General features: G+C 30.1%; 1 protein-coding gene across 2 annotated transcripts in view; it reads left to right on the plus strand.

Moving 5' to 3' along the window:
• The window catches only part of LOC145243417 (uncharacterized), a 136680-nt gene that overhangs the window by 49991 nt on the left and 59554 nt on the right, over positions 1–27135 (plus strand). For both annotated transcript variants that reach the window (XM_080106279.1, XM_080106280.1), the window contains exons 7-10: positions 1525–1723; positions 4480–4730; positions 7197–7303; positions 11773–11867. In XM_080106279.1, coding sequence (XP_079962405.1) covers positions 1525–1723; positions 4480–4730; positions 7197–7303; positions 11773–11867 — 652 coding nt within the window. The remainder of the gene's footprint in view (positions 1–1524; positions 1724–4479; positions 4731–7196; positions 7304–11772; positions 11868–27135) is intronic.

A 27135-nucleotide genomic window follows, 5' to 3' on the forward strand; every position in this document is an offset into this window, starting at 1 on the left:
AAACTGGTTAACATATAATAAAGATGTTCTGATATTTTTTTTTTTTTTTCTGAAAATTTGAATAAATATTCTGTATGCAAAAATGATTAATTTGGAGTATTCTAACTATTATTCCCATCTTGGTTATTTGTATGGTTATTTTTTTGTATTTGCATTAATGTATTGGTTATTTCATTATTATTCACATTTTGGTTGTTTGTATGGTTATTTTTATATTATTCATTGGTTATTTGGTTATTCTCATCTTGATTATTTTCACAATGTTTCAATGTAGCCTTCAACCTTCAAGCGAATCATTGAAATTCTGTATAGATTTCAGAGTAAGACAAACTGAATCCTCTATTTAATCCCTTTGAGTAAATTGTTCTCATTTTTCTAACAATTCATTTTAAAATAGATAAAGTTAGTTTACTTTACTGACATCAGAGTAATCACCAATTATCAAATGATTTTTTTTTCTTTTTTTTTTTTTTTTAAATGTGTGTCAAAGGTTATACCGCATATATGGGCATAAAATGTCTTAACATATTATTATATAAATTTGAACTATTGTTCTCATCTTGGGTGTTATTCTCACGTTTTGGCCATATTGCCGAACTTGAAAATCTTTGTCAAACTTGGAATTTATACAGAATTTCAAGCTGAAGTCTTTATTCAATCCACTCAAGTAAATTGTTCAGCCATGTCTATGTAAAAGTGTTAATTAATTTTTTGCATTTTATTCTTAGTTAGTATCGCTCATAGTTAGGATTGAACCTTCAATCTTTTGATGACTGTCACATAACTGATTAATACTTAACACCTTTATGTGTTGTGCCATGGGTTAAAAAGTCGGGGGGGGGGTTTACATTGATAAGATGATCACGAAAAGATTAATAAATTTAATCAAATGCTAATTTCATGAATTTTAAATCCAACTCCATTCTGTTATGTCTAGGATAGACGGATAAATTTAAGATGGAAATCATGTTGATGCTTGTTAAGATAGTTAACAGATTGATTTTTTTTATCTCTTTTTTTTTTTTTTTTTTTTTTTTTTTTTTTAAATGTTTCAGTTAAAGCAAAAACAATATTATTTAATTAGCATGTCAAAAATAGTAATATATTCAAAGATTACGAAAATTCATTGAGTAGAACAACTGCTATTGTGTTTTTAGTAAAAAGAAGTCTACCGTTATAGGCTACAAATATCGGTGTAATCTAAATTTTGCATTCAGAGTTATGTCCCTTGTGTGTGAACTCTATTGTCAAGTTTATAACATCTAAGAAAAATGCAATTTTACCTAATTTTCCATAACAGTTACTTCTACATATAAATAACTTTCTACTTGATGAATTTTCATCATTTTTGGATATATTACTATTTTCGGCATGACAATTAAGTCTGTAGTATTGTTTTTGCTTAAAACGACATATTTTTTAAAAAATGATGTTTACGGTATCTTAACAAGCAGCATCATCTTTATATATTTTGACAAGATTCTCTTGCATTCTGGTCCTCATAATTTTCTGTTTTCTTTTTAGATTATCGGATTTAGTAGTGCCACCCCAGATTGTGCGGCAAGTAAGTTGGGTGAACAATCTGTGGCCAGATCAGTTACCTGATGACTGCACCTACTCACGGCCAGAGGTACAGAAGTACTGTCTGATGGGTGTACAAGACAGCTTCACTGACTTCCATATTGATTTTGGTGGAACCTCCGTGTGGTATCATGTGCTTCGCGTAAGTAACACAGTATCTCCTCCGCCTCCTCCGCCTCTGTTACTACTTTCCTTCATTCACTATTTGATTTGAAGAATGCTTTAGTTTTTTTTGTTTTGCCTTTGCTTTTGTTCTGATAATGTGTGCAGAATAGGAAACTTTGTTGCTGAATGAATGGAATAAGAGTTCTTGAGTTAGTAGATGTACAGCAGTTGAGGTAGCAGGTTCAGTTCACAAGGGAAATTCAAGGAAAACAGGTGAATAGGTAATAAGGATGGATTTAAGAGAAAGAGCGATAAATAGTCTTGGTCAAATCAATTTCTAAAAGAAAACCATCCAACACATGCCAGCATGTAAAACAGGTATTAAAATCAATATGACAGGAATGTGAGTTCTTTGCTTTTTAGTGAAAATTTTCACTTAAATCATTAATATATGCAAATTCTAAGTTTGATTTTTATTGAAATATTTGAATAAGATTTTTAAAGGATATAGTTTTCTAAATTTTAGATATTTTTCTGGGTTTACATCAATTTAAAAAATACCAATTTTATAGAGATTTATTGAGTATTTTTTCAAGTTTTAGCAAGACATACAGACATTTTCCCTTTGTATTATTACTTTGTTGCTTTTATCCCTTGTGACACAGGTTTAAAATTCTGAAGAAAAAAAATGTTTACATTTATAATATCTTCAATATTCAAATGTGACCATTTTAACTTTTTTTTTTTACTAAAATCCAAACTGTTTTCTTTTGTTTTGTTTTTTTGTACAAGAAAAGGCTGATTTTTCTCTATAAATGAAAATGTTAATTCTTCTGTGAAAGCTAAGACTTCAAGAAATTCCTAAAAGGAGTAAGAAGTTAAGACTTTTGTTTCACCAAAGAACAACTTTCTGTTTCTCCCTTCACACGTTCACACACACTCAGTATCTTTCTCTTAATTTTGACTTTATTAGTTGAAATTATTTGGAGTTGTTTAGGAAAATAATTTTTTTTTTTTTGTGCTGTCCTCTTCACACATGCATGCATACCCACATAGGGAGCGATGGCCCCTAGGTTGGGGAATTTATATCAATTTCAGCTTCTTTTTTTCATTGGTTACTCACATTTCCTTAATTATTTTTATAAGTAAAATGGTAAATTGATGAATATCTACGAACAATGTACATCCTGTAGCTTGCTATAATACTTCTGTGCGGAGACATGTGCTTCAATGCCCACTTTGCACCATTCAGTTGTCTGATTGGCACACTGTTCAGTAGGAAGTGAGAAGATATTGGTCTATGGAGCATCTCTGATATATTCTCTGATGGCTTCCCAGTCAGCCCTGTTATAGTACCTTATTGTTTTGAGCAATGGCTCTTCACCTTGGTGTTGGGATTTGAGTACGGTGTCTACTGATACCACTAGGTGGTCTGTGTTTCTAGTGGACTGTGAGCATTAGTTACACAATCTTCAGGTATTGTGGTAAGGAACATATCTAGAAGTGAAGCTTGCTGGTGGTCACTATCTGTGAGGCGGGTTGGGAACATGACTGTTTGTGTCAGGGAATGAGAACTGGTGTAACAAGGAAAATATGTAAAAATTCTGGAAAGGATGTATCTGACCACTAGGAAGCCACCTGCCAACAATTGAAATGTGTAAACTGCCAAGGCAAACATTCAGCTGACTCAAGATTCTGTGGAGCATGAAAGAAAGAGTTAACGAAAGAGTTAACACACCCAGAGCATCTCCTTCCTAGAAGCCTGAAAAATTGTTGAGATTTCCTATCCAGCTAGCTTTTACTCAAATGCACTGCAAACTACTTCCAATTCTGAATGTTATAAATGTGATCTTCTCATAAGAAAACTAGCAAATATGAATTCAAACGAACTCCTAACTTTTGTAAAAGAACTACTGACCTCCACTCAAGTTTAAACAATCTCTACCCCAAAGCCCTACCTACACAACAAGAGCAACAATTAACACCATCATAAAACTTGCAGCAAGAAAAATCAACACAAAATACCCAAATCTCTCCGAAATCAAGACCAAGAGAACCTAAAAAAAAAAGAAAAAACAATCTTGCTGTACGAAAATCACACAAATATACAAAGACAAATTCCAATATAAATAGTCCTTCACCCAAATCTGAATGTCATAACAAGCCATGTCAATGATCCGAATCCAGACATAAACAAGAAAAAAAAAAAAAACTATAAACGTAACGCTTGAATTAAGCAACAGGTATAGAACGCTAGAAAAAAATGAAATTGGAAGAACTTCCTTTAAACACCACAAACAAATCTCATAGAACAGAAGATTCTCAAAAACACAAGATCTGACACTAAAACATTGGTCACATGGTAATGAAAAGAACAAAACATAATACAATGGAACTGCAGAGGTATAAAACCTAACTATGAAGAAATCAAATGCATAATGACAAACTACAACCTTGATATAATATGCTTGCAAGAAACGTAAAACAAAAACTAACAGAAATTGGTTTGACAACAATTAATTAAAACTATTACTGACCTAAATTTTCTTCCGACAAACTAATCACTTTGATTGTACAAACTATGCATACACATAAATCATATCTGGCATAAAGTGACCTGCTGTGGTTGATTTACCGTAAAACGAAACTGCTCCTCTTCCCAGTTGCATGTATATATCTATCTTGTAAGGTGGTGTTGATGTCCTCCTATATACATATGATAATGAATATTTGCCTCTAATAAAGCATGATATTGTTTAATTTATTTTTATTTTTCATTTCTACTTCTACCAGGGTGAGAAGGTGTTTTATCTTATTAGGCCTACCCCAGCCAATATGACTTTGTATGAAAACTGGATCTCTTCATCAAACCAGAGTGAAACCTTTTTTGGTGATCAGGTGGACAATTGTTACAAATCTGTAATTCGAGATGGACAAACATTGTTTATCCCAACTGGTTGGATTCATGCCGTCTTCACACCTGTCGACACTCTGGTGTTTGGTGGAAACTTCCTGCACAGCTATAATATTCCACTTCAACTCAAGTAAGCCTCTCATTCACGACTGTTTTCTTTATTCTCTTTGCATATTTATTATTATATAAATTACTATCCTTCCAATCTCAATCTTAGTCCGATTGTGGATTGAATAAATGCGGTTATAGTCAGCTTATATGCTTCCTAACTTCCAGCATAGCGCTACCGGAAGTGGTGACAAGGCAAATCAGTTCCTTCACTTTTATTGTTCTTGAGTACTTCTATTGTGAAGCGATATTTTGAAATAAAATATAAGAAAAAAAATATTATTAAAAACTATACAATAAAAATTAACAAAATTATAAAAAGATAAAAATAACAAAATTAGTCCTTATTTGCACTTTTAATAAGAAAAGTAAAAAAAGTTTTTATTTTATTTGAAATGTAAGTTTTTTTATTTGCACAATAGAGATAAAGAATTTCCAAGTGAACTCAGCAGGAAGTAATCTTACTTTCATCATATTATAGACAATCAGAAACAATTTGGTTTTGAGGGCAAAAAAAAAATGTTAAAGTATATCATCCAGAATGTTCTGTAAAAATTTGATTACTAATTGTATCGGCATGAGTAGATAAAGATTACATTTTGTTTTTATTCTAATTCTATCACAATTGAAATCAAAGGAGATCTTACTAGGTTCTATTTACTTACCTCTCTACAAGGGCAAAATTAAACTTGGTGAATTTTTAATGTGAAGAAAATCCAACTCCCCCCCCCAAAAAAAAGGGTACTCTAGATTGTAACAAAAATAGAAATTCCTTCAGTCTAGAAAGACGTCTTCTTCATGAAGACAGAAAAGATGCAGTGTATTGTCAGAACAGATATTACACTCTACTCCTATCCAAAGGGCCAAGGAATCTCACTAGTTGAACTTTAAGGGATTTCATAATTGTGATTCATTTTGAGAGTGCCCATTTGGGATATTTGCTATAATTTAAGATATAACATATAAAATTGTAAGATTTAAAAAGTTGTATCCAAATAGCATTAAAGAATACATGTCAAACTCCAATTCTGAGTAGACAGTTTTCATTTGTTATTGTTGTATCATGTTATTAGCACTATCATTCAAACACTACCGTGTTTGAATATATGGTTAAGTGGCAGTTTTAGTCATTCAGAACTGCTTTAAAGTTTCACCGCTCACTCATTTTTCGGCCAAATTTCAAACAATTATTAGTTTATATATCACCTTCTCAGCTATATTGTGAAAAAAAAAATCAATTTTCATTCAGTAAAACAAGTTATGATGAATGTACTAGTGTTCAAAATCATAAAAATTCGTAAGGAGGTGAGCAACGTTTTTTATGACTGGTTTCCATAGCAACCACGTCGCTTCGGCGACAAGTGTTGCTACTAATTCACTGTTCTCGTGAAAAGAGAAATAACAAGTGAAACAGGGAATGAAAGCAGACGAGTGCCGTAAATTGTTTTACATATGTGTTTGTTACGTTTATGGGGGCAAAAAAATAAGACTTGAATTAAACAAAGAACAAATGAATTTACTGGAAGCCTGGAAAAAATCATGGATTACAATAGAAAAATGTGAACATGAAAAGTAATATGGTTATGCTTAAACATGGAAAAGAAAAGGACAAGATATTCTAGTAAAAAATATAATAAATTTATAACTTAAAATATTGCAGCATTAAGAATATTTTTTTAAAATTAAATTTAACATTATATAATCAATTCTTAACGTTGCAATATTTTAAGTTATAAATTTATATTTTTTACTAGAATATCTTGTCCTTTTTTTCCATGTTTAAGCTTAACCAGATTACTTTTCATGCTCGCATTTTTCTGTTGTAATAATAACATACTTTGCTATAGTTTATTTTTTAAATTATATAGTCCTACCCAGACAACTTGTAATATGGAAATTTTGTTGTCAATTATGATTGAACAATCAAAATCAATAAGGGAAATAAATAATTGATATTGAACATTATAAAAAGGTTGTTAAACTTACAACTAAAATTTTATTTCTTTTTCTGTATATGTTTAAAAAGTGTACAAACAAGTAAAAAATTAAAAACTATTATAATCTATTTGTATTATATCTTGCCATAATGGTCAGACCAATAATTCATGCCACTATTGACATTTTACTATTGGGTAAAATTTTCAATTGGCAAAGGATATCTTTTCTAAACTCATTTTAATTAAAGAATGTAAAGAGTTGTCCTTTATAACTAAAATTTTATTTCTTTTTTTATATAAGCTAATTTGTGAACAAATAAAAATTAAAAACTAGAATGATTTTTATTGCCTACAGGGCAACACTAAGTAGTTACATCTCATTTTGAAAACTTGTTAATAATATATTATACTGATCTGTTCATTCAATTCTGTGTCCATAGTGTTTGTTTTTAAATTTAATCTTAAATAAAAATTCCTTTTTATGTTCCCTAGAATAATAAAAAAAAAAAGTTAATATTATTTTCTTTGATGATACTGTCTATCTATTGCAGAGTCTATGAAATTGAAAGGCATGTTAAGACACCAGAAAAATATCTCTTTCCCAGTTTTGAGACAATTTGCTGGTATGCTGCAAAATATGTGCTTGATATTTTAAAAGGTAAGTTAAGATTAATACCTTTTGTTTTTTTTTTATACTTATTAGCAAATATATGCTCTCTTTTGTTGCATATTTTTGCTAAGCTGGAAGGATTATATAATTAAAACCCAAAAAACAAAGTGGCATTCACCCTAGATGTGTTGAACCGGCTTCCTAAAACAGCCGAATTTTCATAGGAATATCAAATTTACAAGCATTCCATAGTCGCTTGTGGATTATATAATTGTAAGAGAATGACATGTAGTTAAAACAAAATAAATAATTTTGGTCTATTAAAATAATTTCCAACAATATTATTAATGTTTACTCATTCATATATGTCTTTTATTATCACTTATGTTTGAATTTGTTTTGAAAACCTGATGTAATTCATAAATCTTTGATGTCATGCCAATTCTATAATTATTTTTTTAAAGTAATGTTTTAAGCTCTATAAGAAAGTCCAAATAGGACCAGAAAGTGAAGATCTCGAGATTTCCGGTCATGGCATCCACTTTATTTATTGGGAATTTGATTTACTATTAATGCAAATTCTTCATTTCTAAGAGTAATTAAAATCTGATATTTTGAAATGAGACGAATTCTGTAATGTATTTATTATTATTTTTTATTTATTTATTTATTTTTAAATTTTAACTGATGGACAAAATCTCTATATTATATTAACTCTACATAAATTTATGAGTGAAAATGTTTGTCCAAAAGATCAAATGAGTAGCAACCTCTTCATACACTGCAAACCAAGACAACCAAAGGGAGACTCTTTGAGGCAAGTTATCAAACCAGCAAAATCTCCTGTTTTGCATGCACCTCCCTGTACTCATTTTTCTGTGATGTGAAACTTGTGTTTGACCTGCATTACACATCAATCATATCATTTGACTCCATGCAACACATGTCCTCAACTCTCACTGGCCAGGTTTCACTTTCATACATGATCCCACTACGCACACATGTCTGATAAATATTTCTCATAGTCAACAATGGTAACATTCTGTTGTTTAATAATGTCAGAAGTTTCCTGAAGTTGCTCCATCCACTCTTGCAATCACATTAGCACAAGTTTCTTCCTAGTAACAAAACATCTAAACAGCCTCAATACTCATCATCCCAAATATACACTTCATCCACATCCAAGTTCTTGTTAATCTTAATTGTCTTACACACAAACTAATTATCATCTTTCAACCTACCTATAATTTCACTGCACTTATGAGTACTTTGTGAGATAGTTGACAGATTGATTTTTTTTTTTTTTTTTTTTTAATATGTTGTTTCAAACAAAAACAATAGTACATACTTAGTTGTCATGTCGAAAATAGTAATATTTACAAAAATTCATAAAGTAGAAAGTTATTTATAGTTAAAAGTAATCTTTACGGAAAATTTGGTAAAATTGCATTTTTATTAGATTCTATAAAGTAGACGATGAAGAGTTCACACACAGGACATAACTCGGAATGCATATTTTAGATTACATGTTAATGGTGTCTAATATTTTTGGTCCGTAACAATACTTTTTGTTTTTTTTACTAAAAACACAATAGCAGTTGCTCTACTCAATGAATTTTTGGATATATTTAAAAAAAAAATTTTTTTATTACATTTTCACTCCAAACAAGGCACATTGCCACTTTGGTGTAGGGGGCTACTATCAGGGGCAACAGCTACTGGGGTACTATGTTGGGATTTGGGCAGCAAGATGTCTGTTCACATTACACTTGAACTTCTGCATGTCAGTACAGTTGGGGAAACAGTGGCCTGGAATGGAATTCCAGAGTTTAGCGGTTCTGGGGAAGAAACTACTGGAGTAGAAAGATCTTTTATATCTAGGGATCTCTACTGTGTGGGGGTGGGATTTAGCTGCCTGTCGGGTTTGTCGAGGGTGTCTGCGTCGTGGGGGCACAAGTGTCTGCAGTTCACCAGAGCATTCACCATTAAAATACTTGTAGAACAGGCAGAGGGATGCAACATTATGTCGATGGGACAGAGGCTGAAGCTTAGATGTCAGTTCAGGGCCTATCAGATTTGCGACTCTCTTTTGAACCTTGTCTAGGAGCGAGACACTAGTAGCAGATGCACCAACCCAAATGTGATAGCAATACTCCATACATGGGCGAATAGTGGCCTTATAGAGGTACAGGATACTTTTGGGTGTTAGTAGTTTTCTAGCATGGTAGAGAGAGCCTACCTTCTTCGCAGCGGCCCTGACAACGCTTTCAATGTAATTGTTCCAACTCATGTTTCCTGTGAACGTTAGGCCAAGCAGTTTGAAAGATGTACTCTCAGATAGTCACTGGCCATTGCTATTGGTGGCAGAGAAGGTTTCTTGTAATTATTACTATTTTCGACATGACAAGTATGCAATATTGTTTTTGCTTATAACGATATATTAAAAAATCGATCTGCCGACTCTATCTCAAGAAGCACCTACTTTTGTGTACCTAATGCTTATACCACAAAAAAAATGGAGTTAGTCTCAAATACCTTTCCACAAATTGAGCAGAGGAACTTTCTAATGTCTTTCCAACACTATGACCACTTAATGACCTTAATCATCAGGCCATTATTTTCCATAGCATTCCCCACCCTAAGTCTTCATTTTAACGTGTATACCTTCCATCATTTCACAAGCAAGCGCTAAATCATCAGCATAAAGCATCTTTTTATGACAACCTGTACAAAACTTCTTGGATACAAATGAAAAGATGTTATCAAAAAAGTTATTTTACCTGCTCAAAAATTCTGGTTGTCTTGGACTGTTTAGTTCTGGCTAGTATTAAATTGTCAGCAGTTCTTCTGTTATAATAGAAATGTTAACTGATTAGTAAGACAGTTTTCGTGTCAGGGGTATCTATGAAATTTTGTGTCTCTTTTTAAAGACTTTTTTTTTGCATCTGCTGAGTATGCACATACAAGCTAAGTCACCATTTCAGGTGTACTGTCTGGGGTGAGGGTGGGGGGTTGATACACATTTTGTAGAAACGTGTGCAAGCCTCGGACAATCAGTTAAACTCGTTTTAAACAATCAAAACTCTTGAGTTGTATTGTTTATTGATCATCAAAAAGGTAAAAACTGAAAAAAAGGACCAAAAAAGCACATAAATATGAAGAAAAACAGCACATAAATATGAAGGAAAAAAGCACATAAATATGAAGAAAAAAAAGCACAAATATGAAGAAAAAAAAGCACATAAATATGAAGAAAAAAAGCACATAAATATGAAGGAAAAAGCACATAAATATGAAGGAAAAAAAGCACAAATATGAAGGAAAAAAAGCACATAATATGGAGAAAAAAAGCATATATGAAGAAAAAAAGCATATATGAAGAAAAAAAAGCACATATGGAGAAAAAAAAGCACATAATATGGAGAAAAAAAGCATATATGAAGAAAAAAAAGCACATAATATGGAGAAAAAAAAGCACATAATATGGAGAAAAAAAAGCATATATGAAGAAAAAAAAGCATATATGAAGAAAAAAAAGCACATAATATGGAGAAAAAAAGCACATAATATGAAGAAAAAAGCACATAATATGAAGAAAAAAAAGCATATATGAAGAAAAAAAAGCACATAATATGGAGAAAAAAAAGCATATATGAAGAAAAAAAAGCACATAATATGAAGAAAAAAAGCACATAATATGAAGAAAAAAAGCACATAATATGGAGAAAAAAAAGCATATATGAAGAAAAAAAAGCATATATGGAGAAAAAAAGCACATAATATGGAGAAAAAAAAGCATATATGAAGAAAAAAAGCACATAATATGAAGAAAAAAAGCACATAAAATGGAGAAAAAAAAGCATATATGAAGAAAAAAAAGCATATATGGAGAAAAAAAAGCACATATGAAGAAAAAAAAGCATATATATGAAGAAAAAAAAGCATATATATGAAGAAAAAAAAGCACATATGAAGAAAAAAAAGCATATATGAAGAAAAAAAAGCACATATGGAGAAAAAAAAGCATATATGAAGAAAAAAAAGCACATATGAAGAAAAAAAAGCACATATGAAGAAAAAAAAGCATATATGAAGAAAAAAAAGCATATATGAAGAAAAAAAAGTACATAAATATGGAAAAAAAAATGTAGCAGAGATGAATTTACGAAAACCTAACGAGAGCCGTAAGCTTAATAATAAAACTTTTTGCGTGTTTGGAACAGTTAAACAAAGTATGCTTAATAAAAAAAAAAAAAATAATAATACAATTTAATTCTATTCTTAGAGACAAGTAATATTTCTTATTGAAATGTCAGAATATTTAGATGGATAGAAAACAGAGCCATGTGGTCGCAAACAGTTACCTTACATTAAGAGACAAGAACTTGAAGGAATCCTCTAAGAAATAAATGTTGGCTAAGGGAGATAAATGATAGGAATTTATACTATGTTAGACAGAACAATAGTAAAGATTGTATATGTAACTAAAGCACAAAAAAAAATGTTTTGTTTTTAAGAATGTGAAGAAGATGAAAAGAGACCATCTGACTACATTATTACTGGTAGTAAGGCCCTTTCCCAGCACCTTAAATCATGGACCCAAAGGAAAGATGTGAGTATTTTTCATTTATTATTCATTCATCTTTTTAACATTAAATTAGCAGTGTTTCTTATTCCCTTCTTTATATTGATGTGTGTATCATCTTTTGATTTCAGGAATTTCATCCTTACTCCTTGCTTTTCTTAATTTTGAAGTGTTTTTTGGCACAATTGAGTGATTGTTCCTTTATCCTAACAAATCCAAGAATTATCGCAAGTTTAAAATTGTCCCAATTGATTTGACTGTTTGAATATGCTCATTTTGTGCGCTTATAACGTACCTTCTACATGAAATTGTGTGAATTCACTTGGATTGTTTATGTTTTGTGATGTTTTTTAAAAAATGTTAAACCTATTTTTAGGGTAAATTTTGAGTATATTGAAGATGCTAATTTCCAATTAAGGTGCCCATTTTTACATGACTTGTTTGGTCTGTTTTTCGTAGCAGTGACAAGTCAATTATCATCTTGAAATTGAACTGCTTATGGTTCGATTTTCTGGTTTACGGAGTGTTCTAGAAGAATTTTAATTTTTCTGACTTTTTTTTTTTTCAAATAGCTCTAATCATTTAAGATTAGCATTATTCAGTCACTAAAAAAATAACTCCTTTAATAATACCACTAACCTTAAGTTCAGGTGGTAAGGGTCCTTTTCACCTCCCCCAAAAAGATACCAACACATATATAAGCTAATTTTGTTGAGAGGGGAGGGGATTACCATCAAGGCATAGGGCTAGTTGTAGGGTTATGTGAGTTTTTTGTTTTTTTTAAAGTTGTTTAGAAAGGATTTTATCAAGTTAACTGTAGACGGCAATATGGCCACTTTCTAAAGACTCCTAACGAAAGCATATCAAAGAAATGTACAAAAATTACTTGCCTGGTTTAATTTCACATGAGGATAACTTTGATTTGTCAACGCTACAAAAAACAGCTGTGAAAAAATGTCTGCATCATTTTGTAAGCTAACATCAACTATAATCTAATTTTATAAATTATAACTTATATAATCTAATTTTATAAATTGATATAAAATGCTTTTAAGCATCAGAATGATTTACTTTCTGCTTTAAAAAAAAAAAAATAAGCCTACACAAAATGTGTATTTTCTACTTTATTTTAGGGTGCCATTTTTTTTCTTTTTGCTTTATTTTATATTTAATATTTTTTAAATAAAAAAATTTGAAAACTGAGTGCTTGTTCAGAATTCCCCCTATATTAAAAAACAAAAATAAAACAAGTGTATGATGTATGCACTCATGGAAAGAAAATATACACACAATTTCATTTAAATTGATCAAGTAGTTTTATTTTTAAATAAGAAAATCAAATTTTGTTGTCAAACAGTGACGATATCACAACACCATCTTGAAAACGTGCATGTTATAGAGTGGTGTATCATCAACAAATATACCCTTTTTTAAACAAAAAAAAAAAAAAAAATTTCTGCCAGTGATGATATCACAATGCCATCTTTAAAACAAGGGAAGTAACTCTAAATGATTCAAACGTGAGATTATAGAGCGCCATTCTTAACTTGGGAACATTGGAAAAGCTAAACTTTGCTTAAAAATTATTTTCTATAAAAAATAAAATTACTTGATTAATTAAACGTAATTTTTGGAACATGATATTTCCTTTCCATCCCAGATATGTACACCATACAGATTTTTTTTTTTGTATAAGAGGAATTCTAAACAAGCACCAAAAAAGAAACGTGAAAAAAACTGATATTATGATTTACACATATGATTGATTCTTATGTGCAATTTCTCGCATATTCTTCCCCTTCCCTGTTTTTCTGCTTATGCTCTTGGAGATCCCATAATGGATACCCTGAATGCCTCTTGCATCTTCAGGTTCCTTTGCGTACGAATTCCTGTCTTTCCTTGTCATCCTCTTGCTTTGAATCCTGGCATCCCAACGTTGTATTCGAAAAGCAAGCAGCAAGTTAAAATGCTAATTTGGTGTTCAGACCTTTTAATTTTTGTAAGACTCGAAACTGGCATCTATGTAGATAGCAAATATTATCCATAAAGAAAGGACAGGAGTTACCGCTATATTGACTGCTATAGCTTAGTCTGGTGCTTTGTATGATTAGGATTATTATTTAAAAGTGCCGATCATTTAGAATCCGGGGGAAGCTGATGATGCACAGAATTTTTATAATTATTATTTTGCTGCATCGATGGACTGATATATTATTTGTCAGCATTTCTGTTAATATCTTGAAGTTTATAGCACACTTCAAATCCTGCATTTCATGGTGGTGATTTTTTTTTCTGTTAATGTGCGTATGTTGAGCATTGGTATTTTAAAGGAGTATTTAATTTCAGATTTTAATGTTTTATTTTTTATTTTTATTTTTTTTTTTTTAATTATTTTATTCCATTGTCAACTGTGTTAAGTTTTTTTTTTTTTTGTTTGGAATTCGACATAATTTTTTGTTTGGAATTCGACATAATCTTTTTTTTTTTTTTTAAATACAGAAAATGCACGCAAATCGTTATGATGTACATATCCATCATTGAACGAAGATGTCATATTCCAAAAATCACCTAAATTGATCAAATATTTTTTTTTTAACTAAGAATATCAAATTTTATCACAAGGGAGCCGGTAGTGGTATGTTGTTTTAGCAGGTGTTAAAATTCAAGAGCTACAACCCAATTCGACTACAAAGATTCTGTATTCAAAATAATTAGAAAAATTTTAATTGCTAAAAAATTGCTAAATTTTAATTATTTTAGCTTTAAAAAAATACTTGATCAATTTAAGTGATTTTTGGAATATGACATCTTTGCTCTATGACGGGTACATACATCATAAAGATTTTTCTGTAATTTTGTTTTTTTAATCAAGTCAAATTCTAAACAAGAACTTTTTTCTACTAATATAATTTTCTTTTATCTTTAGTACAATTCATCTTTGTGAAAGCATGTCAAGTAGTTTATTGCTAATAATTTTTGTTTGGCTGATAACATTAGAGATATTTTCATTAAATTGTCACATTCTTTTTTTATGCCTTTTTTTGTTTTGTTTTTTTTTGGCATAAACAAAAGTTTAAAAAAACTTGATTTTTGTTGATAATTCCTCCTATATTAAAAAGCAAAAATAAAGAAAAATCTATACAATGTACATACCACTTACAAAACAAAAATATTGTTCCAAAAATCATGTAAAGTGGTTTTATTTTTATAAAGAAAAACATTTTTAAGCGATTAATGGGAATTTGTAGGCATCGCAACATAAATCTAGTGTGAAGTATTTAGTTATCTCCCTTGGTTTCTTGAGATTTTTTTTGTTTTTTCAAAATGACCATACTCATAAAATTTGATTTTATTTAAAAATAAAACTACTTGATCAAGCTACATGATTATTGGAATATAATAGTATCACAAATATGTATATCGTACAGATTTTTCTTTATTTTTTGTTTTTAATATAGAAGGAATTTTGGATAAGAACAATTTTTTTTTTCTTATGATTGGGTCATAATCAATAGTTAGTATCACTATGCTATAGAATGTTGATTATACTTTGGAAGTTTAATGGAACTTTCAAAATAAAAAATGCCTATAACATCTAAATAAATCTATGTAACAGTGAAAGAAAAATTATCTTGGATATAAATATCCTGCTGGAGATTTTTCTCATTGATTTGTCATTATCACACACACGTTTCTGAAATTTTTAGATGAGGAGCGATAATTTATATTTGTATTTCTTGAACTACTGTTTTCATCTTGAATGTTATTTTTACGTTTTGGTCAGTGTAACCTCCAATCTTCTTTGGGTGTATTTTGTAGAATTTGGGAATCTTTCTGTCCAACTCGGGAATCTGCACAGAATTTGAAACAGGACCCTTTTTTATAATCCACAGAGCTAGCATGCTCTTGTTGCTGAGTTCGACAAGATACACCTGAAACCTATGTTAGAGGTTATATCGACGATTGTGCAAATAACACTCCCAATAGGGACCATAGTCCGATTAATACGAACACTCGCACATATTGGAAAACATTACCACTAACCCCCCACCTTACTCTGCCTGACTTTGGATAAAATAACATTTCATCTTTAATGAATCATTTAATGCTAGCAAAGATACCCACGCTTTGCACGGGACTTTGCTGTATGCTCCGTTTATGAAGAATCGCACCAAATATGACCGTAACCTTTGACCTTGAAAAATGGTGTGCATCATCCGTAGATAGGGGGAACCATCATCATGCCAGGTTATGATCGGTCCAGTGGTGTGGGCTGTAGGAGAGTTGTACACACAGACGTACACACGAACGCTACTACTTTATGTAGATAGGTACTGTTTGAGCCACAAAACAACCAAACCAAGATAATGAACATTTTTAATTATTCTGAAAAAAAAATTGAATAAATTAGAAATGAAAAAAAGTTGTCTTTTCTCTCTATGCAAAAGAATTTAAATTAATTTCACCAATTTAAATTACTCTGCAATAAGAATTAAATTAATTAGTGATGTAGTTTGCTTCAGGCATTGTATGTAATTTACAAAAGGTCATTAACAATGTAGAAATAAGCCAAAGAGAAGTGAAAACAAGGTGAAGATAAAAGTGAAAATAAGTTTCTTTGTTTTAAGTTTTTTTTTTATGAATCTTATTTGATTTCAGTATAACTTCATTCACTGGAGTTGTACACATGAATTTTGTATATCGCAATTTTGGAGGAGAAAGTTCTCTTATCAAGTGTTGCTATTTTGTTTGACTCAAATTTTGCAATATACAACAATAGCAGCTGTGATGTTAAGGCTACAAAAGTCTATAGAATTCTTTTAGAGAGTAAATTTATTTATTTATTTTTTTTTTTTTTCAAAATGTTCTTCTTTCTATTATTTCAAACAAGTAAAATTTATGATTTTAAAAATAATTGTGAATTCAGTTTTTAATGAATTAATACAAATATTATAAACCGTCTCATTGGTATTTATCTTTTTTATTTTTTTCCTTATTGCTGATTTTAATGTTTGATTTTATATTTTAAAATTGATTTTGTACTCAAAACAGATTCGTTTCTAAATTTTTGAGATAGGGATTGGTTATTCATATTATTTGGAATCACTGGACTACTGTTCTCATCTTTTCTGAACATTTCGGTCAATGTAACCTCTGACCTTCTTCGAGTGTATCTTGTCGAACTTGGGAATGTTTCTGTCGAACTCAGAAATTTTGGAGTTCGACAAGATACACCTGAAGTAGGTCGGAAGTTACATTGATCAAAACATTGTGAAAATGACACTCAAGATAAGAATAGTCTGAGGAATCCAAATAATATAAACAGATTGGGTTATTTATTTTATTGTTTGTTTTTGTGTCAGGACCCTGTCTCTATGAAACATCCCAAATTAGCAGAGAAATGAAAAGATCAAAATTTATTTTTAGCTATTTTGAGTCTGAACTTAGGAAAAATTAGTCAGTTTCAATAAAAATTATTTTATTATTTTCATTATATAATTTAAAAAAATTTTTTTTTTTTTAAGTAATTGTTAATTATAGTTAACTTTTTTTTTTTTTTTAATTTATTAAGAAAAAAAAAGCTTCCTCTTTTCATCAAAGTATTTATTCAAATAAATATTAAATGAAATATTGATCGATTTAGTTATTTTTCAAATTATTGGGGGGGGGTATAACTTCTGTGTTTCCCCCTCCACCAATCCATCAAGGAAAAACAGATAATTATAAGCATAAGATTATAAGATTATTTGTATATTCTATGCCTTTATTCATTACTCATGAATTTTTAATTTATCATGATAGCACTCTCTGTGTGTTTGAATTATTTATCAACTTTGTGCTTTGCATTTTGTTTACCTAGCTCAAAACAGTAATCGTTTTTTTCTTGGCAGAAAATCAATCCATGAGTAGCAATAATATTAACATCTGTAATTTACAAAATCATGACCAATATTCTCTTTAATGTTTACCTTTTTATAATTAACTATTATACATAAAATACATGCATAAAATTAAAGAATCGGTTCATTTTTTTAGCTTTTTCATTTTTTTTTTTTCTCACTTTTCTGGGTTTTTTATTTGTTTTTTCATCATTTTTTACTTTTTTTTTCACTTCATTTTTTTTATTTTTTTCCATTTTCATATTTTCACTTTTATTTTCATTTTTCTCTTTTTTTCTCTCTTTAACTTTAGTTTTTTGTTTATTTAGAAGTGTTAATTTGTTTCATTTATAATTTCTCTTAGGGTTATAATCAAAAAGTCACATAAGAATTACTCTGATATGTCTTACACCAATCTTAAGACATCTTCATGCAAGAAGTGCTATAGTGAAAGAGTATTTGTTTGAATCGATTTTCTAAAATTGAATTTATTTGTTTTGTCTCTTGACTTATTTTTAAAAAATGCTACATTCCATATTAAATAATAGTTTTATAAAGACTTGTAGACAAGTTTATGCTTGCATAACCTGTGCAGGTTTATATTTTATAAAGTTCTAAAGATTATCTCAAACTTTTATTCTCTGCCATTGAAACAATATTATGTTGTTAGTTCTAGTTTTATAACAACTTGGTTCAATTAATAAAATAATGATATATCTAATATAATCTAATTGTTTCCACATTGTTTGACCATTAAATTATTAATTGAACCAAATTCTGATAAGATTAGAACTAATTTAGTTAAGATAATTTTACTTCGATGGCAGCCATCTTAAAACTGAAAAGTTAAAGATAACCATCCTAATATATATATATATATATATATATATATATATATATATATACCCAACTTTATTTAAATAGATAAGTTGGACCTAAATAGCATTTAAGCTGACAAATTAAGCTTTCAGTTATTGTACGATCTTGTTTACTATAAACTAATGTACTTTGTTACAATTTATTTATTTTATTTTTTTCAAATACTGAATCTGATGGAACGGTTTATGTAGAAATTATAACCTACAGGAAATAACTCTTATTCTTTTCATAAGAGTTATTATTCTTTACTTTTTTTTTTATTCTGTTTTTGGTGCTTCTTTGTTATTAGAGTGAAAATCGAAATATTGAATGTCCAGTAAAACCAAAGGTATCTATTTAATTATCACATCACGGTAATGAACATATCCACAATTTACGAAAAATGATAAGGTAGAAAAATTTGATTATTGATGAAAACAATTTTTAAAGGCAATTAGCAAAAATTGAGTTTTGCTTTAAAAAAAAAAAAAAAAAAAGAAAGAAAGAAACCGGAGAGTTCGAATTGTAACAAGGAAGGTAATTTTCTGTAAACTTTAACAATCTTAGGCCAATTTAGCAAAACTCAATTTTTGCTAATTGTCTTCGAAAACTGTTTTCATTAATAATTAATTTTCTACTTTATTGTTTTTCATAATTTTTAGATATGATCATTACTGTGACATGACAATTAAGTGGTTACCATTGTTTTTTTTTACTTGAAATTCAATATTTTGATTTTTTTTAATTTTGTTCAAATAATAAAGAAGCATTATACTTATTAAATCCAAACCAGGTACACTTTTGAGTTGGATGCTAAACATAACCAAAAAATGCGTGAGTTTAGAACATAGAAAGAAATTTGAATATAACGGATCCTGGGCAATACTGGGTCAGTGCAGCTATTTGATTTGAAATAATTAAATCTTTCATTTCAAGTCTGTTTAAATTATGATTATTTATAGTTAACTTTCTTTTTTATATATATATATATATATATATATATATATATATAAAGAAGTCACCACTTATCAAGGCCCAGATGTCACTCGAGGATAAGGGTCAATAAATGTATGAGAGCATCAATGGGAAAATATCATAGTGATCGTTAGTAGTGGAAATTTGGTAAATTGGATTACTTAAGGGGACGACTTATCAAGAACGTATTCACGTTGGTCTTGAAGACGACCATATTGTAGTCAGTTTGAAATCAAGAAAATTGAACAGAGTTCCACAGGCATGCAGTTCTAAGAAAGAAGCTTTGTTCATGGAATCTGTGTTTAGGTTTAGGCACAGATAAAGAGTGGGAGAAATTATTGATAGTGGTTTCGTTTAGACGAGTGTTTTGTGAAAGTCAGGCAAGGTGGGGACTAAATTGATTGCAGCTCAAACAAGCACTTTCCATGAAAATAGTGATAAAGTAGAGACAGGCTTGCAATGTCTCTTCTGTAGGAAAAAGGTTGCAGGAAAGAGAAAAGGACAGCCCCCCCCCCCCATTAGGCTATGAAGTCTATTTTGAATTCTGTCAAGACAGGATAAAGTGTTTCTAGCAGCTCTTGCCCACATGAGGCAACAGTACTCCATTCTTGGATGTACTTTGCTCTTATATAGGTAGAGAATTGCATCAACAGGGAGATATCTACTGGAGCGGTAGAACAATCCCACCATTTTCCCAGTAGCTTTGGCAAATAATTTGATATATATGTTCCATCTCAGATCAGGAGTAAAGGTTATGCTGTTATGATTACGAGTATAAGTTAATAAAGATTGCCAGATGAAATGTTAATACAAAAATGGAGTACTGTTGCCATATCTGGGCAGGAGTTGCTTGACGTGCCTTAATCTTGCCTTGGTAGTTCAAAACCGGCTTTGTAACCTTTCCTCTTCCCTGCAACCTCTTTCCCACAGATGAGACGTTGCAAGCCAGTCTCTGCTCTATCATTATTTTCATGGAAGGGCTCATCTGAGCTCCAATCTATGGTTCCCTCCTTGCCAAACTTTCACAAAAAACACTAGTTATAATCATCAACAATTTTCCCCACTCTCTATCTGTGCTTAAATCTAAATGCAGATTCCATGAACAAAGCTTCTTTCTTAGAATTATATGCTGAACACTGTTTCAATGGCTTGCTTCCCGGCCGATTACAATATGGTAGCCTTCAAGTCCAATGTAAACAAGTTCTTGTTAAGCCATCCCCTTAAATAATCCAAATTCTACCCAATTTACACCATTAACGATTACTACACTACCACCTTACATTCATTAACCCTTATCCTCTAGTGGTTTTTGGGCCTTAATAAGTAGTGACCCCCTTGTAAAAAAAAAAAAAAAAAATCAAATCGATTCTCTCTGGCATGTGACACACAAATCTAAAAATGTAGTTGAATATAACAAACTATTTCTTGTTTCGGAATTTTTTTACTACGACTGAGAATTTAGATTATTCAGACTATTATTTTCATCTTGGTTGTCATTCTCATGTTCCAGTCAATGTAACTCCCTAACCTTTTCCAGGTGCATCTTTTCAAACATGGGAATTTACACAAAATTTAGAACTAAATCCTATATTTAATCCATGGCAGTAGATGGTTCTTGTTCAGTCAGCTATGACCTGTAGAAGTCTTAATTATTATTTTATTCTTAAATATTATTGCCTGTTATAAAGATTGAACCATCAACCTCCAGAAGACTGGCACTTAAAAATGATTACTAATCAATACCTTTATCCATTACTTCATGGCTGACAAAACAAGAACAATCTACCTCTGAATTAAGTAAAGGATTCTGTTCAAAATTCTGTATAGCTTCCTAAATCTGACAAATGTTCCCAAGTTCGGAAAGCTGCACCTGAAAAGGCTTGGAAGTTACATCGGCTGAAACGTTAGAATAACAGCCAAGATAAGTTAAATATAACCTTTTTGAGTAAAAAGGAATAAACCATGCTTGAGCAAGTGTTATATTAACTCTTTTTGAAATAAAATTATAAATGTTATTTTGTATAGAATGCATAACATTTATGATGGAATGTTTTCAGGTTTCTTCCAGAAGAGTAAACCGGGTTTACTAATCATTTCTCATGGGCCTCTTTTTTACTTTAGGCTGACAAATTGTCATATCAAGAAAGATAACTTATCTTAACTTATTTTAGTATGCTGAAACCCATTTCATTTAAAATAATATACATGAAAATAAAGATTAACAAATATTTTTTCCAATTGAAAATACCCTTTCTTTTTTCTTTTTTTTTTTTCTTTTAATGCAATAAAAAAAATAAAATAAAACAATCTGAAGAAGGTAAATATTGTATGGAAAATATGTAACAAATATTCTTAGATTAAATATTGAGTAAATTTGTAGATTATGACCGTCTTGGAATCCCCACACCACCTATAAAAATAAACGATTCTACTTTTTTTCGGGCAATTATATGTGAACACTTTGAAGAGTTGATGGAAAGGAAAAAAAACAATTATTTTAGAATTTAGAATGGGTGATCAGTTTTATATACAAGTTTAATGTAAAATGATCTCTCATTTATGGGCTATTCTAGATTTATAGGGCAGTTTAACCAAATTCGTGTTACCAGTAATTGAATCTGATTTACAGGGTCATAAAACCATACACAATTGCCTAAAAAAATATTTAAAGTTGTCAAAAGAAAAAAATATTTTTAATAAGCTGAGATAAGGTATCTCCCTTGATATGACAGTTTACCAATCTAAAGTAGAAAAAAAGGGGCCTTTTCATGTTTATATCCATTTATTTTTATTCAATTTGCAATACTCATGATGTAAATCAGTATATATCTATCTACTTATATTCATTTATTGCTGAAAAATAGTCTAAATTATATAGTGGGACAGAAGCAGAATTACAAATTCTATTAGAACCAAGCTTTTTTTTTTTCTTGGACCTGTTAACACCAGAAAGCTTAGTATCATTCCATCTTTACTACTGACATTCTATAATTAAAACCAATTTGAAATACCCTAAATTATTTTTAATTGTTTATTATTTCATAGTTTTTGATCATAATTTAAAAACCTTCTATTTCATAAATTTGCTTCAGAAATTTAACAATTGGTCACATTTCATACAATATATTTATTTGCTTCGGAAATTTAATAATTAATTGATCACATTTGTGCAAAAGTGAAATTGATTTACATTTAGATGTTCTTTCTTGATCCGAAACAATCAAGAATATTATTGCATTTTGCATGAAGATTTTCTTCATTGTTAATGATTATTTACTTAGTTTTAATTTTTTTTTTTTTTTTTTTTAGTTCTAAATTCATTTGAATCTTGAAACTACATATTCCATATGACAACTAAAGGATAAAATAAATCCGATGGTATGAGTTAAAATGGAATTGCAGAAGACCTAAGACTCAGCATTTCACGCAACTGTTGAATGGATTTTTTTTTTTTTTTGTCAATTAAAAAATCTAAAAGTTCTTTTGCCACTTTTAGCCTGTTTTTTTTCTTGAAAAGTCCATGCAACAGTTAGGCGAAGCGTTGAGTTTTTAAGTTTTGTGTTTTTCTATTTTCACATTTTATTTTTGCATTTTTACCTTGCTGTCTTATTGATTGATTTTATATAATCATGATTTATTAGGGAAATTAAAACATTTTATAAATGTTAATTCTTTTGAAACAGCAAGAGGATGATTCCTTTATTCAAATTCTGGAACTTATTTTAAAAACATTGTTGAATTCACCAACGTTTCAGTAACTCATATTGAAAAGGGTTTTATTTTTTAATATAAATAAACAATTTACAGTATTTGCTTGGGGGTTATTTTTATGTCTTAAAATGTATATTTTACTTTGGCTTTTTTTTCTTTCCTCCAATTCAAACATTTCTTTAAAAAAAAAGGTTTTTGCATGTGAAAATATTTGGATAGCAGAATTGCCATTGTATTAAAAATAACTTTACATCAAGTATATGCCGTGTACAAATTATTCCATCATTTATTCAGTACTTCTGTTAAATATCTGATTTTATTAATATTATCAAAAATGTAGACAAATGGATTCTGTTGGTTCTTGCAATTCAGAAACAAAAGTTTGCAAAACCGGTTCCTGAATTGTTTTTAAATGAAACCTTTTCCTTATCAAACATTCTTTTTCATTGGATAGGGAATCAAATTAGTAAATTCTAAATCAATTTTAATTAACAAAAAAAAAACAACTTAAATTTGGAAATTAACAAAAGCAAAACGAATTATTCATTTTCACACTTTGGTTAAACGAAAATTTGAACCACTGAAGCTTATCTGAAGTGAAATGACTTAATTTGCTTGGAAACAAAATTCTGCCACTTATCGCAGTCTTGGACCAGTCTTTCGGCTGTCAGGAGCGGCATGCCAGTTTCAACCATTATTTGGTTGACACATTTCTTTGGAAGTCCTCTTGATTTGCTTTGAATGAAATCGTTTTGATGGGATTCCTTTACATGGCTGAAGTCTGGTAACCAGGAAACATGTCTAGACCACATTAATCGTTTTTTAATAATGTTGTTAATGGGTCTGACAACTGCATTTGTCCGTCTGTTTCACAAAATTAGATTTAAAATTTCAAAGGTTTCATTTAAAATCAAGGTGAAATAAACTTTGCACTGATTTCTAAGTATCAATGTGTTCCTCTTCTGTTTGTATTGTAGAGCTCTTTCAATTTGTCAAAAATTTGAAGCAGTTCTTCAAGAACAAGTATTTGGTAATCTCACCAAGTCGTGTTCTCTACACTTTCAACATTGCTTTTATAAATGCATGAGAAACCGTCTTTTCTAAATACAACAACTCGGATGTCATTGCAATGAAAAATTGTTTTCTGCTAATTTGAAAATATTTTCCATTTTTACATTTCTTTTTTCGACATTTAATTATACATTTAACAAATGATGATATTGTAGAGAAACTTTTCTAAGAGGATGAGGTAAAATTACATAACTACAGAGATTTGCCACTTCCAGCTAAGAATGTGTTCAGTAGTCAGCAATGAATTGCAAAAGTCAATTCCCATTATACTGCATTTCAGCCGAGGGTTTTGTTAACTCTTATTTTTCAATAAGAATGCTATTCCTTTTTGCTTATAAAATTGTTAGCTGAAAGTACAGAATAGTTAAGAAAGCACTCCCCTCTCCATGTTAAGAATGGCTTTATCCTTAACAGAATGTGAGCTTTGTTAAAAATAGTTCCTGTGAGTATTTGTAAAGAAAAAAAAAAACATTCGAATTATAATTGTAATGAAAATAAAATTTAAAATTTCCATTAAAAGAAATCACTTGCAACAATTTTTGTGCTGAACTAGATTTTTGTTTGTGTAAAAAAAAAAAAAAAATACACAAGGAACTAATTTTTACAATTCACTGATGACTGCGAAACACATTCTTAGCCGGAAATCGCAAACCTTGGTGGTTATGATGATATGCAAATAAACCAACTCTAAAATCTTTCTTCCACAAAAATTTTCACTCATAAATTTAAAATGGTTATTCATTTCTCTTTTGGTTGCATCCATATCGCTATATTCTTTTGTCAGGGCAGGCTAGGATACTATGACGAAAAATTGGAAGCTCTCTTTAACCAATTATTCTTAGTAATTGTTTTCATTTCAGATTTTAAAGAGCCATTTAGGGATTAACATTTTACTGGCCAGAGTTTCAAACTTTTATCAGAAAGAAAATTAAAATTACTTTAAAGACCAGAGTGCTACAAATAGCCACTGAATGCTTAACCTTTTTGAAGGTATACGTTGTATTTGTCTTGGTAACGTAATAAACCTCACTCTCTCACATGTTTTCAATAATTTGTATTATTCAGATTATTCAGACTAATGTTCTCATCTTGAATGTTATTTTCACATTTTAGTTGCTGTAACCTCAAACATTCTTATGGTGTATCTTGTCAAACTTGGGAATCTGTGTAGAATTTTGAACAGGACATTTATTTAATCAAAGAGAATAACATGCTCTCATTTCATCAGCTATGACTGGGTAGAAGTTCTAAATAATTCACTATTATATTTTGAGTGGTGGCCACACTGAGGATTGAACCTTTAGCATCCAGAAGAGTGTAACTTACAACTGAATTTTATCAAATGCTTTATCCACTATACCACGGTTTTGCAAGGCTTAACAGAATAAGAGCATGTTGCTTCTATGGATTAAATAAATGGCTCCGTTTGAAAACCATGCAAATTTCAGAGTTCAACAAGATTCATCTGAAACGTTGTGAAAATAACACTTAAGATGAGAACCGTTGTTTGAATAAATCAAATAATGTGAATTATCAGTCTTCATTTAAAAAATTCAGAAACATTGTGTCTTTTAATAGTTAAGCTACACAGCCTGACCCCGAAAATCAAGCATATGTATTTCAAACCAGGAAGAAATGCCTGAAAATGATGATTCAGAGGCAGGAGTTAGGCAAAAAAAATAAAAATTAAAAAAATAGATATAAATGTTTGCTTTTAGCATTCATCATTATATTAAAAAAAAAATGTTAATGAAAATTGCAATGCTGGGCTGAAATGATTTTAGATGCTGAAATATATTCTAAATTGTACACATTAAATTTTGTAAAGTATTCCAAAGCATGGACAAGTTGCTATTGATATTCAGGGTATTTGGAAAATCGATTGCATAACTTTGTGATTATGTTCTATATATGTAAAAGAGCCTCTTTCTATAGTGGAGGTTACACTTGTAAAAGCACTCCATTACTAGACTAATTTCCTCTGTTGTCTTCAGTTTGTGCTGAAACATTTATTTACTTGTTTCTCAGCTGTTGTATTCTGTTATCTAAAATAAAAACGGGGCCAACATTTGCACGATGCGAACCGTGTCCTCCATGCTCAGATCTTTCTTCTGAGTCCCACAGCTTGCATATTTGTTTGGTTCTACATTTTTTTGTGTGTATGTGGCAACATTAGACTGCTGCACGCCTGTGGAACTCTGTTCCGTCTGCCTGCTTCCCTCCTGACTACAACTTGGATGTCTTCAAGTCCAACGTAAACAAATTCCTGATGAACCGCCTCCTTAAGTAGACACTTTAAATATCCATGCTAACATACTGTACTTACAATAACTCTTATCCCTGAGTGGCTTCCGGGCCTTGATAAGTGGTGACCACCTTGTAAAAAAAAAAAGCTTATTTTATTTGTGATCTTGTTCTAGGGATAGTTTTTATCTTAACCATATATAGAAATAACAATGCACTGCCACATGCATTGTACATTTTAGATGTTTGCAATATAAGAAAAAAAAATGCTGATCAGTATTTGTTTCAATAACTTATAATTCTAAAACCAATCATTTCTAGACATATGTTTTTAGGGCACCTTTTTCATTATTTAGCATGTATAGAGCATAATCTCCTGAAATTGTGTTATCAGGGTTTTTTTTTTCCAAAAATCTTATCTAAATATGATATTTGATGAAGGCAAATTATTTTGAAGCATGCATTCTAACTGATGGCTATAAATGATGCAGTTTTTATAAAAATGTGAATTCTCACAAATGTTGTTTTCACAGCAGATTTCTTGTACATTTGAATGT

This window comes from Euprymna scolopes, chromosome 22 (assembly GCF_053919585.1).
Source record: "Euprymna scolopes isolate OS-2025 chromosome 22, ASM5391958v1, whole genome shotgun sequence".
NCBI lineage: Eukaryota > Metazoa > Mollusca > Cephalopoda > Sepiida > Sepiolidae > Euprymna > Euprymna scolopes.